The sequence below is a fragment of the Amaranthus tricolor genome, chromosome 5 (genome assembly GCF_026212465.1).
Source record: "Amaranthus tricolor cultivar Red isolate AtriRed21 chromosome 5, ASM2621246v1, whole genome shotgun sequence".
Classification (NCBI taxonomy): Eukaryota; Viridiplantae; Streptophyta; class Magnoliopsida; order Caryophyllales; family Amaranthaceae; genus Amaranthus; species Amaranthus tricolor.
Window position 1 is genome coordinate 27,153,255 of NC_080051.1, and position 21,197 is coordinate 27,174,451.

The 21,197-nt window shown below is 33.2% G+C and overlaps 1 protein-coding gene across 4 annotated transcripts; it reads left to right on the top strand.

The window, feature by feature from the left end:
* Positions 1-7,402: 7,402 nt before the first annotated feature.
* Positions 7,403-19,547, top strand: LOC130814019 (DExH-box ATP-dependent RNA helicase DExH8). 4 transcript variants are annotated; one of them, XM_057679989.1, is made up of 14 exons: positions 7,403-7,799; positions 10,390-10,567; positions 11,186-11,359; positions 11,755-11,902; positions 13,508-13,831; positions 14,873-15,019; positions 15,113-15,293; positions 15,637-15,917; positions 16,035-16,157; positions 16,254-16,398; positions 16,486-16,742; positions 16,819-17,013; positions 17,978-18,502; positions 19,077-19,547. In XM_057679989.1, exons 1-14 carry the CDS (start codon positions 7,607-7,609, stop codon positions 19,290-19,292), a joined length of 3,087 nt encoding a protein of 1,028 aa, XP_057535972.1. In that variant the 5' UTR covers positions 7,403-7,606; the 3' UTR covers positions 19,293-19,547. The 4 variants fall into 4 exon arrangements, with proteins under 4 accessions (XP_057535972.1, XP_057535975.1, XP_057535973.1 ...); XM_057679990.1 differs by lacking the exon at positions 7,403-7,799 and adding an exon at positions 7,809-10,296; XM_057679991.1 differs by lacking the exon at positions 7,403-7,799 and adding an exon at positions 10,667-10,826 and having other exon boundaries at positions 10,430-10,567.
* Positions 19,548-21,197: the final 1,650 nt, after the last annotated feature.

The following is a 21,197-nucleotide window of genomic DNA, read 5'->3' on the forward strand; positions in this document are numbered from 1 at the left end:
GCGTGACGTTTCGTGCTGTTTTAACAATAGTATAATAATTGTTTAATTAATTAATTAATAAAAAAAAAATTTAAATAGGGGAAGGGGAAGAGGCAGCCGGTTGTGAAGTGTAAGGGGAGGAGTTTTGTAACTCCTCTCATAAGTGTGAATTATGACACTTAAAGCCATCCATTAAATTGCCTATTAATCCTTAAGCTTCAATTTAAATTCCTCACATTCCTAATCACATTTTAATCTTCTTAGTGAGAAAAAAATTCAGAAAAAAATATTCCCCTTGTTGTTGTTCTTGGTTTCGGCTCAAGAAGAAAAAAAAAAAAAACATTTTCTTTGCTCAATCCAATCTTCTAATCAAAGGGTAAGTGAAGTTGTTAATTACTATTTTTTATTTATAAGAAATTTTAGTATGGGATTACATAATCTTCTTTCTTTTTATGATGATATCCTATGACTTATTAGGAGGATTGAGTATTTTATATAAGTTTTCTTTAATAATCATTTGATAAAATTGGTTTGTTAAAAGGATTAAATCCTATTTCTATTATATAAAATTTTCCTTGATTTGCATTCTTTAACAAAGCTTAAATTTGTTATAAGAATAAAGTCTATTCAAAGGTTAAAATGGATTTATTTTACAATTTATATTTCTCTAGCAAGATTTTAGTTTGTTAAAAGAAATTTTAAGTGTATCAATTAAGTAATGTAAGTATCCATGAGTTTATAAATCCTTTAACAAAATTTGATTTGTTTAAAGGATTGTCCTTATATATATGTTTTGTTTCAAAAAAAAAATGATGATATATGATTTTCTACAAAATTTTAATTTGATAAGAGAATCAAGTACTTAATTTAATTATTATGGGTTATGAAACTTTAATTGCTCTTGAAGGATCTTGTGGATGAGTATATCTTAAGTTGCTAGTTTAATGTTTTTGATGATGGTTTAGATTGTTGATGGGGATTTTATGTATTGTTACATGTGTGGAAATATCAAGTGGATTGTGTGATAGGAGATTTGGTTTTATTTGTTTTATTTTAGTAAAATTTAATTTGGTTTTTGGTTAGGTGTATTTTGGTATGGAGATTTAAAAAGGATTAAATAATTTAAATAGAAAAAAAATATATAAAATAAAAATAATTTAAGTCGAAGGAATTTCGGACAGCAACTGCTGCCTCGGTAGTGGCGCCCCGATCCGAGTATTGGGTGTGTTTCGTTGTTGTTTTATTTAACCGATGCGTTTTAAAACTCGTTAAAACGCTTAAAATAATTAAAAATAGTAATTGGATGCTAGAAATTATGAAATTTGGTACCCAAGGTAATTGATGCGTTCCGGACGCAGTGGTGAAGTCGGATTTTTAATTTGAATTTTCTAGACTGTCCGAAATGACCATAAAAGTTTCTGGTCAGAATGTAAATTTGGAACTATTAGGAGTTTGATGAAAACATTTGAAATTATCAAGTCTTAGTGATATCTTAATGGTATTGAGTGGATTAAATGTGTGAACACGGTCTAATACGTGATCGTTTTGTGTTATTTAGGACCTCGTTTCATAAGAGGGCGAAATTTTAATTGTGCTTGAACAACGTGTGTTTGCAACGTTCAAAGATACACGCTTAGACCATACTGTTTATATGGTTGTGCAAGTAATGTTGTTTTATTCCTAATCAAGGCATTGTAATCACATAAGGATTAGACACCTCAAATAATATGAAATAATTATGTGGAAATTGAGAATTTATGGATATGTTACCCAAAAGGGTTAACAAATAAATTGGAAAACTATCAACTATTTTTCCCATGGCATTCAGGGATCTTTATGGTCACCATGGGGGTATGCATACTTAGCCTTTGGCGACCCGAACAGGACGGGCAACGTCTTAGGTAGGTGGTTGCCTTGGGATTTGCTCTCCCAAGTGTATTCCACCAAAACAAATTTGGAATATGACTTGTACGACCCGAACAGGACGGGCAACGTTACAAGGTTGGAAATAATGAATAAAGATTACATAATAGAGCCTTTGCATGCTAGGGTAAACACAATGCTTGTATTCAACCTGTTTAGTATATGTATGAAGTCTCTGACGTGTATTGGTTGTTCTTTGGATCCTGCTACGTGTTATCATATGACGTGCAGTAGGTTAACTGCAGGAGGGGGCTGGAGTGAGAATTCAGCTTAGAACCCGTAACTATCAAGTCTAGACTTACTTTGTAATGAGTCTAAATAACTCAGTTTATGTAACCAAAGTTTATGATGTTTTCTTTTTATCTCGTACAATTTTAGTTAGTCTAGAGGCCGGTGGGCTCTCGAGTTGTATGTAAAGACTTCCGCTGATTTGTTTGTTTTGTTTTGTTTGGCGCTGTTTACTTTGTTGACCATATTCCTTTACCGTTGGAACGTTGACGATCCGAGTAAAGATGAGTTTTCTTGCGTCCGTTTGTGAGCCGGATTCATGTTCTCGCATGATATTTCCGGGTCACTTAAACCGGGCCGTTACACATGCACATTGCATGTCTTAAAAGAGGCCATGCCTCCTCGCCTCCCAACTCTGTGACGGCAGTAGCTCTAATACCACAGTTACCATTACCTATAACATCAAACCATTCAAAGAAGTAAAGAGGGAGAATGTGCGGGATGTGATTGGGCCATGGAAATAGTGAAAAATTACGACCTACTGGATCATCTATAATTATTAAAAATAACGTTAGTAAGATTAAGCTGTAACAAACTAATTTAAATAACGGAAAGGAAAGTCATGTACCGGATAAGTTGAAACTAAACTTAATTCCAACTGAGGATTGTGTTTCCCAACCACTAGATCTACCACTGGATCTCCCGCGGGATGAAGATCTACTATATTCAAATGCGCTTTTATTTCTTCTAAGGGTTTTGCTTGTGGTTGGTCTTCCCTTTCTAGGTGGACTTGCGTAAGGCTCGGGTATATTGGCTCCATTAGGGTGTAATTCATGTTCAAGTACCTGAGATAAGCGTCGTACAACAACCGGATTAGCTTTTAAGACTTCATCGACCAACGATTGAAATAACTCTTTGTCATCGGCGTTTGCGTGCCGTACTCCTTCGTTGGTGTCATCTCCTACCTTTGTGTACGTCAAAGTACTCCAGAATGGATAAATGTCATCCAAATACAAAGCACCTTGTGAACCGATCGACAGATATAAATAACAAGCACACGGCAATCCATGGGTGCGTTGAAGTACCCAACCGCATTTGTTAAGTACATAATCACCCAAATCTAACATACTGTTATGCTCAAGCCGCAACTGCTCCAAGGCAAAAATAGATACATGGAGATATAAAAAAAGTCTAAAGAAATGATGTCGCAACGATCTTGAAACAGAATTCATGGATTCTTGTAGCGCTTGTTGGATCCTGGCTTGCTGGTTTGTTATCTGTGCGTGTGCCCTTTTAAACAGGGTATCAAATGAGCTATTACCGCTACCAAGATAATACTTGAAAGACGAGTGTTGGCTTTCAATTTTGCTAGTAGTCTGGTTACCCATATGTAAATAGTCATTCGTCTATGCATGCACAAATTTCTCTTTAAGTGAAATCCATGTTCCAGCCAAGTATCTCACGACCTTTCTGTTCCTAACCGACTAGGTAGTCACAATCGATTGCCATCTCTCTTCAAATTCGTTGAGTGTAGAACTTTCAACCAAGGGGTTCCATCTACTTTTCCTGAATACCCTCCCTTGTTGATTTCTTTTCCCGCCACACAACTTGTCCACCGTGTTCTCAACGTCGTTGGCAATATGCCATATGTATAACAAATGCCGCACATCTACATTAAACACAACGATTGAACGTAATTAAGATATATTCAATAAAGAGAACGACACTAATTAATCAACAAAACCTTTTTACCTGGGAAGACGTCACGAATACCTGCAGATAAACCCTTATCTCGATCAGTGACAATGACGCTAGGAGTCTGAGCTGTGTCAAAAACATCTCTCAATCCCTGTAACACCCACGTATATGACACAGTCGCCTCATCTCGCATCAGACAGAACACAACCAAGAAGTTGTGATTGGTTGGCGTCATTCGAATTACTTCACAGAGTGGCCACTTTTGTTTGTTTGTTTTGTATGTTGTATCTATCAACACAACATACGGCCACGTACGTATCATTTTGATTGAGGTAGGATTTGCAACTAATAATCTGTTCAAATCCCCTTCACTATCAAGGTCTGTCCAAACCACGTAATTATGCTCTGTGGCCATATAAAGACAGTGTTGAAGGGGAGTCTTACCCTCCATCTCTTTTCTTCTAATTGACTGTCTAATATTGTATATTTGATTCATATTAGTAAAAAAACCAGGAAAATTTTCTCTAATTGAAGTCATGATAAAGGCAGGTTGCATGCCGGTTGCACTAAACTGTCGCATGTGCTGCCGAATATCTATATTCAACCTATTTGCCCTTACATGACCATCTCTGTACACTAAAAATTGGTGGTTATGTCTACCTTTTTCCCCTAGACACACCCTCACCGTCCAAGGTCTTTCTCCTAGTTTATGACTACTTGCTACAATCATAAATTTACACCGACATGTTCTACTTTTAGAACCAGGTCAGGCAGCATTATTTAGGTTATGCAAATCCCTAATATTACCATAGCGGTGGCATCTTAAATACAAACTAACTCTAGAACGTCCTTCTTTTTATTTATAAGAAGCACGTGTAAATTAAAAACCAATTGTTATTGCTATCTCATCGGCCAAACTATGTAATTCATCTACGGAATCAAATTTCCTATCCGTAACAAATCTATCAGAGTAATCTACATTGTCTCATAAGTTTTCGAAGTTCTGCAAATTTAAACTATCAAATAAACCATACGTTAGGTTATTAAAAAAAATTATACATACAAACATTAATAATAAAAATATTCAATAATAAATAAAAGTTATAATTTACTACAATAATTAATATTAAAATAATAATAATACAAATTAATATTAAATAAAAAATATAATTTACTTCAATAGTTAATATTAAAATAATAACAATACAAAATTTAAAATAAAATAATTGTAATAATAATAAAACAAATTAATATTAAATAATAAGAAAATAATAATAATAATATATAATTATAAATAATTTAAATTAATAATAAGAAAATAATAATAATATTAATAATATAAATAATAAATTATTTTAAATTAATTATAATAATAATAATAATAACAATACTAATAATAATAATAATAATAACAATACTAATACTAATAATAATAATAATAATAATAGTAATAATAATAATAATAATATTAACAATAAAAATAATAATATTAAAAATAAAAATAATAATATTAACAATAAAAAAAATAATAATAACAATAATAATAATGATAATAATAATAATAATAATAATAATAATAATAATAATAATAATAATAATAATAATAATAATAGTAATAATAATAATAATAATAATAATAATAATAATAATAATAATAATAATAATAATAATAATAATAATAATAATAATAATAATAATAAGAAAATAATAATAAATTACAAAATAATAATAATATAAATAATTTACTACAACATATAAATAATATAAATTACTAAATAAATAAAAAATTATTTATATAATTTACATAATAATAATGTATATAATCAAAAAAAGAATAAAAAAAGAGGAGTCGCACAAAACGTGCGAGTGGACCACGGAGGAGTCGCACAAAACGTGCAAGTCCTCCATGGTCCACTCACACGTTTTGTGCGAGTCCTCCGTGGTCCACTCGCACGTTTTGTGCGACTCTTTTTTTTAAAAAAAAATAACACCCATTTAGATCGATTTAAATACGTACTCGATCCGATTCATAGTCGCTTTCGTTAGCCATAGTGAATCGAATCTAGTAATCAACTTGTTTAAAATAAAAGAACGTTTTTAGAGAGATTTTAGAGAGATAAAACTGTGTTTGAATTCGTATATCATGCAAGGGCGCTATTGAAAATTCAATATATATATAGGGTCGCGATAAAAATGTTCGGGATTACGTTTAAACTTTATATTTAATGTGTTTAAAGTGATAATAGTGTTATTAAGTGAGATTTACATTTGTTAAGCAAATTTTAAATCCAGAGTCTAAAACGTAATTTAATTAGGGGGTGGTGATAAAATGAAAAGGATGGCGACGAATAATAATACCTTTCTAATACCATAATACTTGTATATTATTTTTATTTTTTTTTTGAAGATTCGTATATTATTTGCTTGAATTAGACCTGATCATGGGCGGCTCGGCCCGAAAAAATGAGGGTTTGGGTACCAAAATATGGCCTTTTTGGGACGGGTTTGGAAATGGCGTTTGGCTCGCGGGCCGGCCCGAAAAGGAGCTTGTTCATGATTTGCATTTTGAATTTGTTTTACATTACGTATAATATGTAACAAATTTGTTTATTTCAATCATTTGTAATTTGTATTTTAAATTATGTATAATATGTAACAATTGTATTTGTTTATTTCAATTATTTGTAATTTGTGTTTTTAATTATGTATAAATAATATATAACATAGGCCTGCAAAAAAGCCTGCATATTACGGGTTTGGGCAAAAACTTTTAGGCCCGCACTTTGGCGCGGCCCGACTCGGTGTTTGATCAGGTCTAGCTTGAATATTGCATTGTATTGTATTGAATACGCAAACGAATGTACACACGTGACTTTAGGAAACACAATAATCTCAGGATAATTAATTACTTAAAATACTTATATGTTTGCTAAGAATAAATAATATTATAGAGATACTATTCTATTCCAAATCATCTATACAATTTGAATTTCTTATCTTTTTTATTTCAACTATCCCAACAAATTTACTTGGTCACTTTCAAAATATATGAAAATTATAAATCGTCTTAGTTAGAAATATATACCACGTAAAACCCTACATTCAATTCTTGGTGCTCGTCCCTTAATTACCTAACCTTATTGAACAATAATAGTTTATTTAGACACATAAAAAATTGAACGGTCAAATTATCTAATGTTAGTATTTGGTAAATTAGTTGATTAGAACAACTTATTATTATAAATAAGATATTTTTAAACAAATGCTTATATATAGTAAATTCAAAATTTACTGATCAAATTAGTCACTCTAATCGAAAAACCCTTTTAACAATCACCCTACGTATACATATCAATAATTTCTAATCAATAACTGTGATTTGCAAATCATCACAAATAGACAATAACAATAATAATAAAATAAATAAAATTAAAAAAATAAATTAAAATCACAAAAATCTCACCCTATCAATCCTACCACTTAATATTAATTTGTTAACTTTACAAATAACCGATATTATTTAACCACAAAATCTAATTCCAATCAATCAACGTCTCTCTCATATCATTCCTCCCTGAACCTGCGTCACACCGAATAATCCTTCTCAAAGGCGCGAGAGTAAAGAAATAAAAGGGCAAACAGCACAAAGCAAAAGCAAAAGCAAAAGCCGTAGCCGTACACCAATTTAAATAAACAAAGACGAGTAGACGACGACCAAGACGGAATATAACCGTATTTCCGCCATTGTTTTCTCTTTCCAGAGCTTTACCAAGCTTCAATGGAGTCGTCTTCTGAGTCATATTCTTCAACGACATCGTCTTTGCTGACGTCTTCTTCTTCCTTCACTTCATCACATTCTTCTCCCGTTTCCCCCAACTTAGCTTCTCTCCCGATCATGGCCATAAAAGACAAAATTGTTGAGAAGATTATGTATAATAGAGTTACTCTCGTCATCGGTGAAACTGGTTGCGGTATTGCTTCTTCGCCTATTCTCGATTTTTATATATATTTTTTAATTTATTATTGGTTATTCGAGTTTTAGTACACTTACTGTTGTGTTAGAAAATTCTGCTTTTTTTTTTTTTTTTTTTTTTAGTGCTTCATTTAGTTCATTTTTTTTTGCAAAGTTGGAGAGTTTAATTGGAAATTTTAAGAGCCGTTAATTTTGGTTGACGTTTAGATTTGGTTATGCGGACTACCGTCGGCTAGGATGTTAATTTTTTGTTGCAATGCAATACTAAATTTGATGTTAGATTTTGTAACAATGGACAATTATGGGTTATGGTTTATTCAATTTTTAGCCTTTTTTCGTCACTGAAAAATTGTGGTTTGGTAAGGAAATTCATGAATTTATGATGTCTGAAGGGGAGGAATAATACTGTGTAACACCCTGCCTTGTCCAAGTAGGCGACACTACCCATGGGGTTGCCGACCCACAAACCAACACAAGTGTGCACTTTATTCTTATCCGTTGTAAGACTATTCCACACTGTATGCACCCTACAAATGGGCTTCCTAGAAAAAATTGCATCTTGTTGATATGGTTAGTTGATCAATTTTTCTTAAATCTCCTTTGTTTTCGTATCAATCTCAATTTGGGTATTATTGATTGTTCATGTATAGATTTATATTGTAACTACTGCCAGTTGTGTCATTTGTAATGTCATAAAGACTTTCCTTTTGGATTTTATTAAAAGTAAAAAACATGTGCAATGGTTGAACTTGTTCTACCACAAGAAATGGTGAATCATCTTGACACATAGAATCCGGAGCTTCAACACTGTCAACCCTCAAAATGTATGGAAGATTAAACCCCAATGTCTTTAACATGTCAAGATTTTCCAATTGTTTTTTATTTGCTTTTATGAAAGAAACATTTGACGTACTAAAACGATCTTTCTTGATAGCATTGAAGATGTCCCTTTGAGGGGGAGCAATTATAAACTCACAAGTGCTTAAAAACTGCAACAATCATAAATAGTACATAACAAAATAAAAATCATGGAATGATAGATTTTGGGAAACAACAACTCAAAATTAAATTCGATTAGCACAGAGGATTAATTAAAATTTATCAATGGGTAGATCAAGTTTAAATTTAAATTAATACAAAATTTGTTGGTCTAAGGATTTGCCAAATATCCAAAGGTGTGTAATGAATATGGATTTTAGATAATACACTATCAGTTTGTAATATTTTGGATATTATGATGTAGAAGCTTAGAGAATAACCTAGATAAATTGGGGAAAGGGGAAAGGAGAAAGGGAGAAAGTATTCAATTATGGCCTATAATTTATATTTTGACCATCAAGATTTTTCATCTCAAACAAGTTTGCTATACTGTTATCAAATAAACAATGCAATTTTATCTAACCAAGACTATAATGCTTGGTTACTTGTTGATTGATCTTTGGTAAAATCGTCCCTTATGAAGTTTGCTCCTCGATGAGAGCAGTTGTTCTTGTATGAAGAAGAGTGTATGGCCATTGTATGAACCCGAGTGCATCCAAGCATTATTTTCTTGGTAAGATAAAATTGCATTGTTTATTTGATAGCAATATTGCAAACTTGTTTGAGATGCAGAAACTTGATGGTAAAAATGTGAGTTATAGGCCATAATTGAATACTTCTCCCTTTCTCCTTTCCCCCTTTTATCTAGCTTATTATCTAAGGTTCCACATCATAATATCTAAAATATCACAAATTAATAGTCTATTATCTAAAATGCCTATTCATTACACAACTTTGGATATTTGGCAAACCCTTAGAGCAACAAATTTTGTATTAGTTTAAATTTAAATTTGATCTATGCATTGGTAAAATTTAATTCATCCTCTGTGCTAATCGAATTTAATTTTGAGTTGTCTTCCAAAATATATCATTCCATGATTTTTATATTTTAAATTTGAAATGTACTATTAATGATTGTTGTAGTTTTTAAGCACTTGTGAGTTTACAATTGATGCTCCCCTCAAAGGGACATCTTCAATGCTATCAAGAAAGATCGTTTTAGTACATCAAATGTTTCTTTCATAAAAGCAAATAAAAAACATTTGGAAAATTTAGACATGTTAAAGACATTGGGGTTTAATCTTCCATACATGTTGAAGGTTGAGAGCGTTGAAGCTCCAGATTCTATGTGTCAAGATGATTCACTATTTCTTGTGGTAGAAAAAGTTCAACCATTGCACATGTTTTAGACTTTTTCTAAAGACTTGCTGATAATAAATGATAGTAGTGACTTGGTGAGGATGTATTTTTAGTACTAGTGTAATTGTAAACTGCAATTGATGTTCATTAGAAACTAGAATCATAGAATGTCTAGGTTTTTTGAATTGTTTTGAGTGCTGGCCACCTCAAAAAAAAAAAAAAAAAGAGTCACAATCGTATGAAGTATGACCACAAAACATACAGCGCCGCTACCCTCGCTTGAATCTATGGGGGATCTGGTTGTCTTATACCTGCAGGTTTGTACCAGAATGTTAAACCTACTTAATTTGTTCATTGACCATTTTTAAAATTTGAATCTCATAAAAGTGTATCATTTCTCGGTTTTGTAGGGAAAAGTTCACAAGTTCCATTGTTTCTCCGTGAAGCGAACTTCACCCCTGTTATCTGTACACAGCCTCGAAGATTCGCTGTTGTTGCCGTGGCTAAGATGGTTGCAGATATGGTTCAAAGTGAACTGGGAGACGAGGTTGGATATCACATTGGTCACTCTAAGGTCATGTCATCCAGGTAATGGTGTGCATGAATGATATCGTGGCTAATTTATCACAGAATTAGGTTATTCATAATGATCCGTTATTTTGATAGACCAAAGTTGTTTTGTTTCAGATTATAGCGTAACCAAAATGACTCATTAAATCACATGCAATTTTTATTGTTACGAAGTTGAAGAGGATATTTGCTCCCAAAAGTAAATCGAAAACAACCTCTTTGTTATCAGTTAACAAGGGTAAAGTTGAATACATTCAACCCTCCAAACCTCATTTAGGTAGGTGCGATTCACCTAATGGCATTCGGATAATGGAATGTTGTTACTATATTACTATTAGGTTATTTGTAAATGTTGTATAAATCTTATTATAATTTTCATATATCCCAACTCCTTAAGTTTCAGTAGTTCACGTAAACGTTGGTTTTACAATTTGTCTCCTATTATGCATTTTTGTCTATTTAGAGCTCACTTTTCCCGTTATGTGTGCACTTAACTCTATGCATCTCTATGTAGACAGTTTTGAACCTTTTCTTTTTTTTTTTTTTTTTTTTTTTTTTTTGCATTTGAAGAGGAAAGTATACATGTGTATCAGTGAAGGGGTAGCTATACTAAAGTTTACACATGTCTCATTGTAGATCAACAATTATCTTTAAAACTGCTGGTGTACTACTGGAAGAAATGCGGGAGAAGGGGATACATGCTCTTAAGTACAAGGCTATCATTCTAGATGAAGTGCATGAGAGATCCGTAGAATCCGATCTTGTTCTTTTCTGTGTGAAACAATTTCTTCTCAGAAACAAAGACATGAGGTTTTCTGTTCATGTGCTTTATTTTATTGTTCCTCTTGGCTTTTCCTTTTTTGTTTGAGCTCTCCTATTTTCATCATCTTGCTTTGATTGGTGGTTATGCATTGCAGAGAATGCACTACTTGCTCACACTAGAATTGTATAATTACTGCAATTTAGTTTGTTGTGTACACAGAAGTATAACCGACAAAGTTTAACTTGTTGATCCTATACATTACTTCATTTTCTTGTATGGCTACTTTTACTCAAACGTTTGACATAGCTACTGTAGAAACTAGAAGTCAAAAAGACTTATGCTACTAAGAACACAATTTCTAATTGTTGCACATTGTTAATTAGCACATTGCTGTAGCATTTCATTCTGCCTTAACTTTCCTGATGGGATTCAAATTCTGCAGGCTGGTTTTGATGTCTGCAACTGCTGACGTTTCAAAATATAGGGATTACTTCAGGGATCTTGGCAGGGATGAAAGAGTGGAAGTCCTTGCTATACCTAGTTCCCACCAGCACACTTATTTCCAACGGAAGGTCCTCTACCTGGAACAGGTAACCTACCAATTTAATTTATTTCTTTTTGTCTGTAGTTGATCTTCAAACTTCAAAGTCTCCCCGGCGTTTCTACTTTCTCTGTGTTCTAATTATTTTGATTTCTCACTTGTTTGAGTGAGATTTTCTGTATGGAATTAATTGCCTAACTATTCAATGAAATCTTCAACTTAATAAGCCCTTGAGTTTTTCGCCCTAGGAAATAGAAAGTAGATACTAGAAATTATATGAACGTGTCAGTGTTTGCATATATTTAAAACCCTTTACTTATCTCATCATCCAAGAATGAGGATATGCTGAGATAACCTTTATTTGATTGTTGGCAAATGTCAATATCCAAGGCTGAGGACTCCGCATGTGTATCGATAACCACTTTTGTCTGGACTTGTACTGTGGCTACTGGCTACAGGTTGCTTGGTGCTTGAGCTTTTCATTCTTGTCATTTTCATTTGCACAAAGTTCTCTATCTGAAGAGAATTTTGGAGTTTCCGGTCCATACATATCCTAACTGGATTTATGTTCTGATTCTTTCCTTGATCTTTTTTGGTTTCTGCAAGTTGTTTGACTCTCCGAAGCTAGAGCACTTCTGTAAATGTCAATTACATTTGAAGGATCACAATCTGATATTTATTCTCAGTAGCTTTCATTTCACATGCCTAAGAAGTTTGGTTGCATGCATACCAAGGTTGATCAAGTGGGGCATTATCACAAAAGTGTCGGTTGTTCTCTTCTATCATAGCAGAACACCTAATATTATAGAGCACGGGCTCTCTTTTTTGTTTGCACAATAGAAAATGGTTTTTCCTTTCATACTTGGTGTAAAAAGTTCCAATCTTTTTTTACTTACTCAAGTAGTACTCAAGTAGTTCTCTTTTTTTACCTTTACCTTTAATTAGTACTCAGTAAATGCAAGAACGTTGTGTTATTTGACTCATGATTTAGTTTATTTCATTATTAATGACATTTCATTGAAATAAAAGATCAATAAAGAAAATCCAATCCAGACATAATCTATGCCCAATTGCCCACATAACTGGATTCAGAACGCACAACCACAATAATGAGAAGATTCCATGCAATTACTCTAAACAGTCACCCAACTATCACCGATGAAAAATTAAGGAATTCATGAACACACCAAAGTAAAATAAAAGAATTTGCACCATTGAAAGTTCCATCAGCTCTAGGATATGCAGAAATATGAACTTGTTAGCTAGGGGGAGCTTTTGCTTGACTCTTATTATTCTGTGGAAGTGACCGGTAGGGCTCCTGTTCTTGGACTAATTTTGTAGTAGGCTACTGCATTGTAGCTTGATTCTCCGTTGTTCAAGGTGGTATTACACATCATTACAGCATTTCCTGTTTTGATGATTGATATTTTCTGTTGGTAGCGCAGCGGTATACACATTGATTTTCTTGTTGCTTGATCTGTTTTGTTATTTATGCTAAACTTTCGAGATTGTCTCTTCTTTGTTAGTTTAGTAGTGTTTCAAAAATAATGCTCTAATATTACTGTGCCAACTGATGAGAAGAAAATTTTCTTTCATGATTGATGCTTAAATATGCTTCTTTTGAAATATCACTTACCCTCCTGTCTGCTGTCAGGTTGCTGAACTTCTTGAGGAGAGTCCCGACTCATCAAACACATTGTCTGTGAAATACTGTCATGGCACAACTCCATTATTGGCCAAGGCAGATATCAAACATGACGTGCACAAGCTGATTCATCAATTAGTCTTGTATATACATAAAAATGAGCCAGACATTGAAAAGAGTATTCTCATTTTTCTTCCTACATACTATTCACTTGAGCAGCAATGGTTTCTATTAAAGCCCTTTGATTCGGAATTTAAGGTCCATATTCTACACAGTAGTATAGATACTAATGAGGCTCTGAAGGCTATGAAGATATCGAAGTCTCATCGTAAGGTACATTTGTATTTTCATGTTTTTCCTTTTGTGGTTGGTGGTTCCTTTTTTATCTTTTGGTATAATTGGCATTAAATTTTGAAGTTTTATAATAATCCCACCTCATTTGATGCATATACAACCCTCAAATGCAGGCAAAAAAGCTAAAATTGATCATCTACATAACTATGTGGCTGTAGATATGGGGCGGGTGGTGTGGGGCGGGTCATTCCTCATACCTGCCACCTTCCTAACCACCATCTATGCTTTGGCATGAAGCGGATAGTAATGGGACAGCTAAGTCCTCATAGCCACCAGTATCACACACCACCTAGCCACCATTCATACCCAAACCTATTCACTACCCTCTAAACTCATATTTATACTCAACCCAATTGATTAATGCGGTAAAAAACCCAGCCATTTGTACTCATGTCTTCGAGGAGACTTCTCTTTCCCTAATTGTTTCCTGCTGTGGGGTTTGAAATCTTATCAACCTTCACATTTTTACCACATTATTTTTTTCTCATTCATACCTTATTAATTGTGGTGGATTTTAGTGTATGACGGATGAGAATGCTAAGTTGGAGCTATGGAAATAAAGCTTGAAACTTGAGGGTTTAAGATAAGTCACAATAAGAATCGAGTACATATTGCAATTTTAGTATCGAGAGGGAACCAAACAAGATTTTGTGGCATTTGATGGAAGTTATTGAAGATTTGGCTACAAGAAATGGTTTAGGCGTTGCAAATATTGAGGAAAGGATGAAAGAGAATCATTAAAGATGGTTTGGGCATGTGGTAAAACGGGGTATTAGCGAACGGTTAGGAAAATAAAAAGGTGGAGCTCAAAAGACTTGGAAAAACGGCGAGGAAGACCAAGGATAACTTGGAGGACAAGAGTGGAAAAGGATATAATTGACCTAGACTTACAAATTCACATGTTAAAAAATTATAATGAATGGACAACACTTGCAATTATTCAAGTGTTACAAAAGACCATTAAGAATGCTTTTAGCTTTTTGTCCTATTGATTTCACTATTTTCAAATCATTTGTGCAGATTATATTAGCTACCAATATTGCAGAGTCATCAGTGACGATTCCTGATGTTGCTTATGTGATTGATTCTTGCCGGTCATTACAAGTCTATTGGGATGGGAATCGAAAAATAGATACATCTGAGCTTATTTGGGTTTCTAAATCTCAGGTATTGGTATTTCCTACAGTATCATCACACTTGAACTTAACTCTTTCGTGTTTGCACATCTAAGTTTTAATTGCTCAGAGAATCTTGTTATAGTCTAATCAGCGTAAAGGAAGAACTGGTCGAACATGTGATGGTCAGATTTATAGATTAGTTACTGGATCGTTTTACAATGAGCTGCCGGATTTCGAGGAGCCTTCAATTCTTAAGCTATCACTGAGGCTACAGGTGCTCCTTATGTGCTGTGCTGAATCAAAATTTATTAATGACCCAAAAGGTAACACGCTCACTGTTCTTGTTCACTTTATTTTCTTCATTTACGGCCTTTTGAACAAAATCTGGTTTGTCCTATTTGTTTTTGTTTGTGCTCTACGGCCTTTTACCTTACCCAAATACATAGCTGCTCGCCTGCTCCTAGTTAAAATCAATTATTCTTCCTATGATATGCTTATTGCCCCCACAAATTCTGATGTGTCATATGATAAAACATGTTTTAGCTGCAATATGAGGTCATATATCACTTCATACTTATTAGCTGTTTCATAGTCAATAGTGTGATGCCAGTAGTGCACAGGCTGTTTGTGGCCTGACTAATGTTTATGGTGTTGAGTTTGTTTCAGCTTTGTCGCAGAAGGCTTTAGACCCGCCAGATCTTGAGATTGTGGAGGATGCTCTGAGCTTACTTGTACGTATGAAGGCCATTAACAAAGCACATCCAAGGGGGCGATGTGAACCGACATTTTACGGAAGGGTTCTTTCCAGTCTCTCATTATCATTTGATGCTTCTGTGCTAATCCTTAAGTTTGGTAGCGCTGGAATGTTACGTGAGGGGATTTTACTGGGCATATTGATGGATATGCAACCACAGCCCATTATCCGTCCCTTCGGTCAGGAAAATTTGGTACTTCTAATGGATCATATTTGAATTTTATGTTTAAATAAGTGTAAGGTGATGGTGTTTCGCAATTTTTATCGACATATATGCATCTGTCTTTCTAACATATGGCAATTATTTCAGTTTATGGAGTATACGGACTCCTTCTATGCAGTTAATGAAGAGAACTCTTCTTTGGCTGGAAGAAAGGAAGTGGTATTCTTAGCGAATCTGTGTGCGTATCAATTTTGGGAACGTGTATTCAAGGTGTCTTTCTGCAATTATCTGGACTAAGGTATATATATTTTTTTATTGATGTAGATGGAGGACTTAAATTGTTCTCTACCTTTTATTTCCATGAAGGATAAGCATCGGTTGCAGCATCTTAAAAAGCTTTTGGATGTTGAGGATACAATAGCTCCCCAGGCAAAGCTTTCCAGAATAGAAGAAGAATGGTGCCGCTTTCATAATTTGCTGTCGTCTTCGATGAATCAGATTTCTGAAGCATGTATGTTATGTGATTTGGAGTTCAGACCCTTAGAACTTTTCAATTGTTGTTAAGATTTGATTTGATACGTGGCACTTTCTCATGCAGATAATGACATTCTATGCTCGTTGCATCGATATCGGCCCCAGTTTCTTGCCAAATCTAGCGGCTTACCCTTTTATTATGAACCTTATGATTTCAGACATGTGTGCCTTTTAGAGTGTCAGCCAAGTACTGATGCTATTGCTCTTGTTGAGGACGATGAGCACAATGAAACAAAGAAATGTCTTGCAATGCCATTTGTATCCTCATGCCACTTTCAATGTCAAAGTGTGGCAGAGAAGTTTGCAAATATTATCAAAGAGGTAATATCCTTTGCATGGCTTTTCTTTTTCCCTGTTGGTTTGATTATATGCCATCTCACTGTTGATTGTATTCTAGATTCGAATCCAGCATGCAGAAGCTTTAATTGAGGACCCTCGGCAGTTAATTGATGAGAAGAGATCAAATATTTCTGGGGAATCATCAATATGTAGGTATTATGTCCAAGGGAATTGTAGTAGAGGCAATGATTGCTGGTTCTCCCATTCAATGGAAGGAAAAAGACCAGTGTGCAAATATTTTACATCTTTACAGGTATATTGACGTGTGTCCAAACTTTTGCTTGTGTATTTTTCTTACATTGGATTGAATGGTGATTTTTGGACACTACAAGTATTGCCACAAATGTTATTTTATTGTATCAATAGTACTTGAAACTTGAATCCTTTTTCTGGTTGTGTGGTGAATAACAGAAACGGCAAAGTTGGCTTTGTTTATCACCCTGCCTCTCCTTTTGTAGAAGGAAGTTGAGCAGCTATACAAATATATGGTGTTTAGTCCTCTTTTGTGCACATGTATTCCATGACTCCATTAATACAAAAGCTGCCACGACTCTAAAACAAGTCAATGAATGCGTAACTAAGTACTTCATCTATTCCTTTTTGATATTCCCATTTTCCGTTTTAGGCGTTTCATTTGTTGCTTCGATTTTCTATTTATATCACATTTTTGGACATAACTAGCCTTAGTTATGCTAATTTTAATATTTTTAAATGCTTATGGTCACATATATTTTCAACTAACTTTATTTTAACATTTCTATAATGCTTATGGTCTCCACATGTTTTCACTTTTATCATATTTTAATGTGTGTGGTCCCCATATTTTTTCCACTAATATATATATATATATATATATATATATATATATATATATATAAAATATATATATATATAATGCTTATGGTCCCAACTTTTTCTCAATTAACTTTATTATTTAATAAAATAATATCTTCATCATCTTAAAGATTTAATTTTTCTTAATTCCCGCGATAGGAACATTAAATAGGAATAGTGGAAGTGGTGATTTAAATAAGAATAAGTAATCACGGGAAAAAAGTTCTTGATTATAGTGTAATTTTCTTCTTTCATGATTTGCACTTTAGCTATATCACTTTCACGATTGTTGCTATTTTACCTGTTATGACTTTTTTATTCAGTATATTCCGCTTCCATCTAGTTTCTTTCATTGTTTGAACAGTGATAAATTTTTGTTGCAGGGTTGTCGGAATGGCGACTCATGTGTCTTTTCTCATGAGGTTGGTGCTCAAGCTGTTTCATCTGAATTAAATTTATGTATTCCAGAAGAGGAGGCTGATGCTGAAGCTCTTATCAAATTATTTCCAACATCATCTAGTGGTCATATATTGGTATTGGATGATACAGACTTTCATTTTTCATCAAGCTTCTCTCAACATTATAAACCATCAAAAATTATAGCAACAACTTCTCTCTTAGAGACCACTATTTTTGATCCATCACTCTCTGCTGTTCAAATTTTGTGGGGCATCCGTGAACCTTTTGAGATTTTTACCTCTGAATCAGATGGAAAATGTATTCCTTGGGACAATTTGAAGCGAATCTTCTGGTTTCCGAAATTTGATAGTTGTGATGAAATCTTACAGAAGGATAAGCGTCTAGTGCAGAAATTCTTTGAGCATTTGGCTGTCCGTATATTGGCCGATACACTATTTGACTTTCAGGTCATTGTTGTCATGAACAATATCAGGTTCTCCTACCTACAGGTATAGCAGTTGGTTTGATTTTCTGTCTTATGTGCATTACTTGCTGTGACTTCGACCCAGTATATATGCGCCCATAGATACAACAATGCCAAAACCTTAATCCTAAAATAGTGCTTGGATACATGAATGATGAACAAATAGGTCATTTCCAGTGGTCATCCACATGAATTAGGGGACACCCTCTATGATAATTGATTTTTGATTCATGGGGATGTAACTAGTTTTTACCGATCTGGTTGTCACAAACCTGCCGCACACCCACTTTCATTATCCGCTCTTGGGACTGGCAGTGAGTGACAAGCACTCTTTGGCGCCCATAAAAGTATTATTTAGTTGTGCCTTGGACCTAGGCATTACTTTAAGATTGTATAGTCAGTTCTCCATGATTTTGTTTTTCTTTTGGGATCCATATTTGTCCATAAACAGCAGTCAAAAGTACATATTAGTGATAGCAAGGACATTGTTAAGAAAGTTCATGCTTTATAGCATTGAAACATAAAAGTTGTCGTCTGTTGCCTGTCGATGTTTCACTCTACTGTGTTGCATATTTGACATATTTTTGGTGGTGTCTCAGGTGGAGAAGTTGGGAAGAGATTGCTTCTTCTTCTTGAAGGAGTCATTTCAGTTTGATGAACTAACCTTCGGAGTTCTGCCAGATTCTGTGCATACTAAAAAATCTTTAGTTACATCCACTTCCGTCTGCTACGTTTTTACTCTGCATCCACCCACCGACCTGCAATTCGGAGACTATACTTCTGCCTTACATGATCAACTACACCGAAACCAGTAAATTATTGATCCATTTTTTGTGAAGTGGTGTAATTTGTAGATTTCTATCAGTATGTTTTTGTTGCATCCTTGCCTGTTTGCAATATATTAGCTCTGCCTCTACTAGAATGGTGCATTTTGTGACTCTGGTTGTCATACTATAAGTTGAGCACTAGTAGAGAAAATAATTGCACCATCTATAACTAGCCCGTTATTTTGGCCGTTGGCTTCATGTATTTAAACTATCTCTTTATCCAAATTATACTTCTCGTTCCAATGAGTTTGTTATATTCACGGCTTTTGCTATATTTACATATTAATATTTGTGCTCACAATACCTTTTTAAGAGAGCATTTGACAAAATAATTTATTGGACAATTTTAGCTTATTTTGATACAAATAGAGGGTTGGGTCTTGGGTGGTCAAGCTAGTTAATGCTAATGTTTGGTAAACTAGATGGTTGAAATAACTTGCTATGAATAAGTTGTTTTGAACAAGATGTTCATATTAACGGGTTTAAAATCAACTGGTCAAGCTGATCAAATTATCCATTATTATTAGCTATTAACTATAAATTATCAGCTATTTGCCAAACACTTATCTATTTTACAAACTTATTCCTGTTCTCGGTTCATTATATGCTCCTTTAGTACTCCTATTTTGAACAAGCCCATTGGAATACTAATAGAAGGTTTTGGTTTTGTTAATAGGAATCGCCCATAGGAATCATCATGATTATGAATATTTACAAATGTTATGTCAATCAAGGTTTAATTAATAATTAATGGTTATATGGTTGGCGTAACAAATTTATTTAATTACTAATATTATATGGACTTTGGATTATTATTTAATACTATATTCTGTGTTACACTCAAATTACTTGTTGGATTGTTTTACTTATTTTGCATCATTAGTTTTTTATTTGAAATTGGACTATACCACCTTCGTTTTATTTAACTACACATTTAAACCTTCTTTAATATCATTTATTTTCATAATATTTACGAAGTACTTTTTTTTTAAAATTTACCATCTTTGTCTTTGATTCTGTTTAAGTAGGACATAGAAAGTATATTAGTATGCTAATATGATACATACACGCAAATACATGTAAATTAGTTATTGGTACTTGAAACACATGATGGTTGTTTGTATGATCTTAATCTTGATTAAGAGTAATAATTAACTTAACCCGAAAACGATAGCTGAAAGCCCATCGACCGCGACTGCTAATCGCTTAATACCAACTTTTACCTAGACATTTTGAAAGTTGAATTATATTTATCAATATTTCCTTTTTAACAGTTAAGTATAATAATAATAATTCACAAAACCGTAATTTTTTTTATCTTGAATATTGGGTCGAATTTAGTTTAATATTCACTTTTATTCTAATTAAATGTCCCATTTAATTTTACACATTTGTCAATAAACTATTTTAATTTTAATTATTTTTATTGTGTTTGGTAAAAAATATAAAAGTTGATATTATTAAAATCTAAATTAAAATGAATTAATCAATATCCCAACTAACTATGCATTAACTTATAAATTAAAAATAAAAATAAAAATAAATTAAGAACGATTAGTGAATAGTATCAATAAAACAAATACGACATTTGATAAGAATATGGGAGAATTTTTTTCCTCTTTAACGATTGACTCAATGTTTATTTATTATTATTCCTCTATTGATCTCTTAAAATGAAATTATACATGGAAACGAAGAAGAAGATGGATCAAGATGAAGAAGATGGTTGAAGAAGACAAGGGTAAAAAGAAAATTTTTCATGATAACGAAAAATCTAACGTTTTTTAGTTCATAATATTACGACAGTTTAAATTTTAAAAGTACAATACTATTTGTGAATTTTTTAAAAAAATTTGCTACTACTAATTTTTTTTATAAAAGTTCATGTCTACC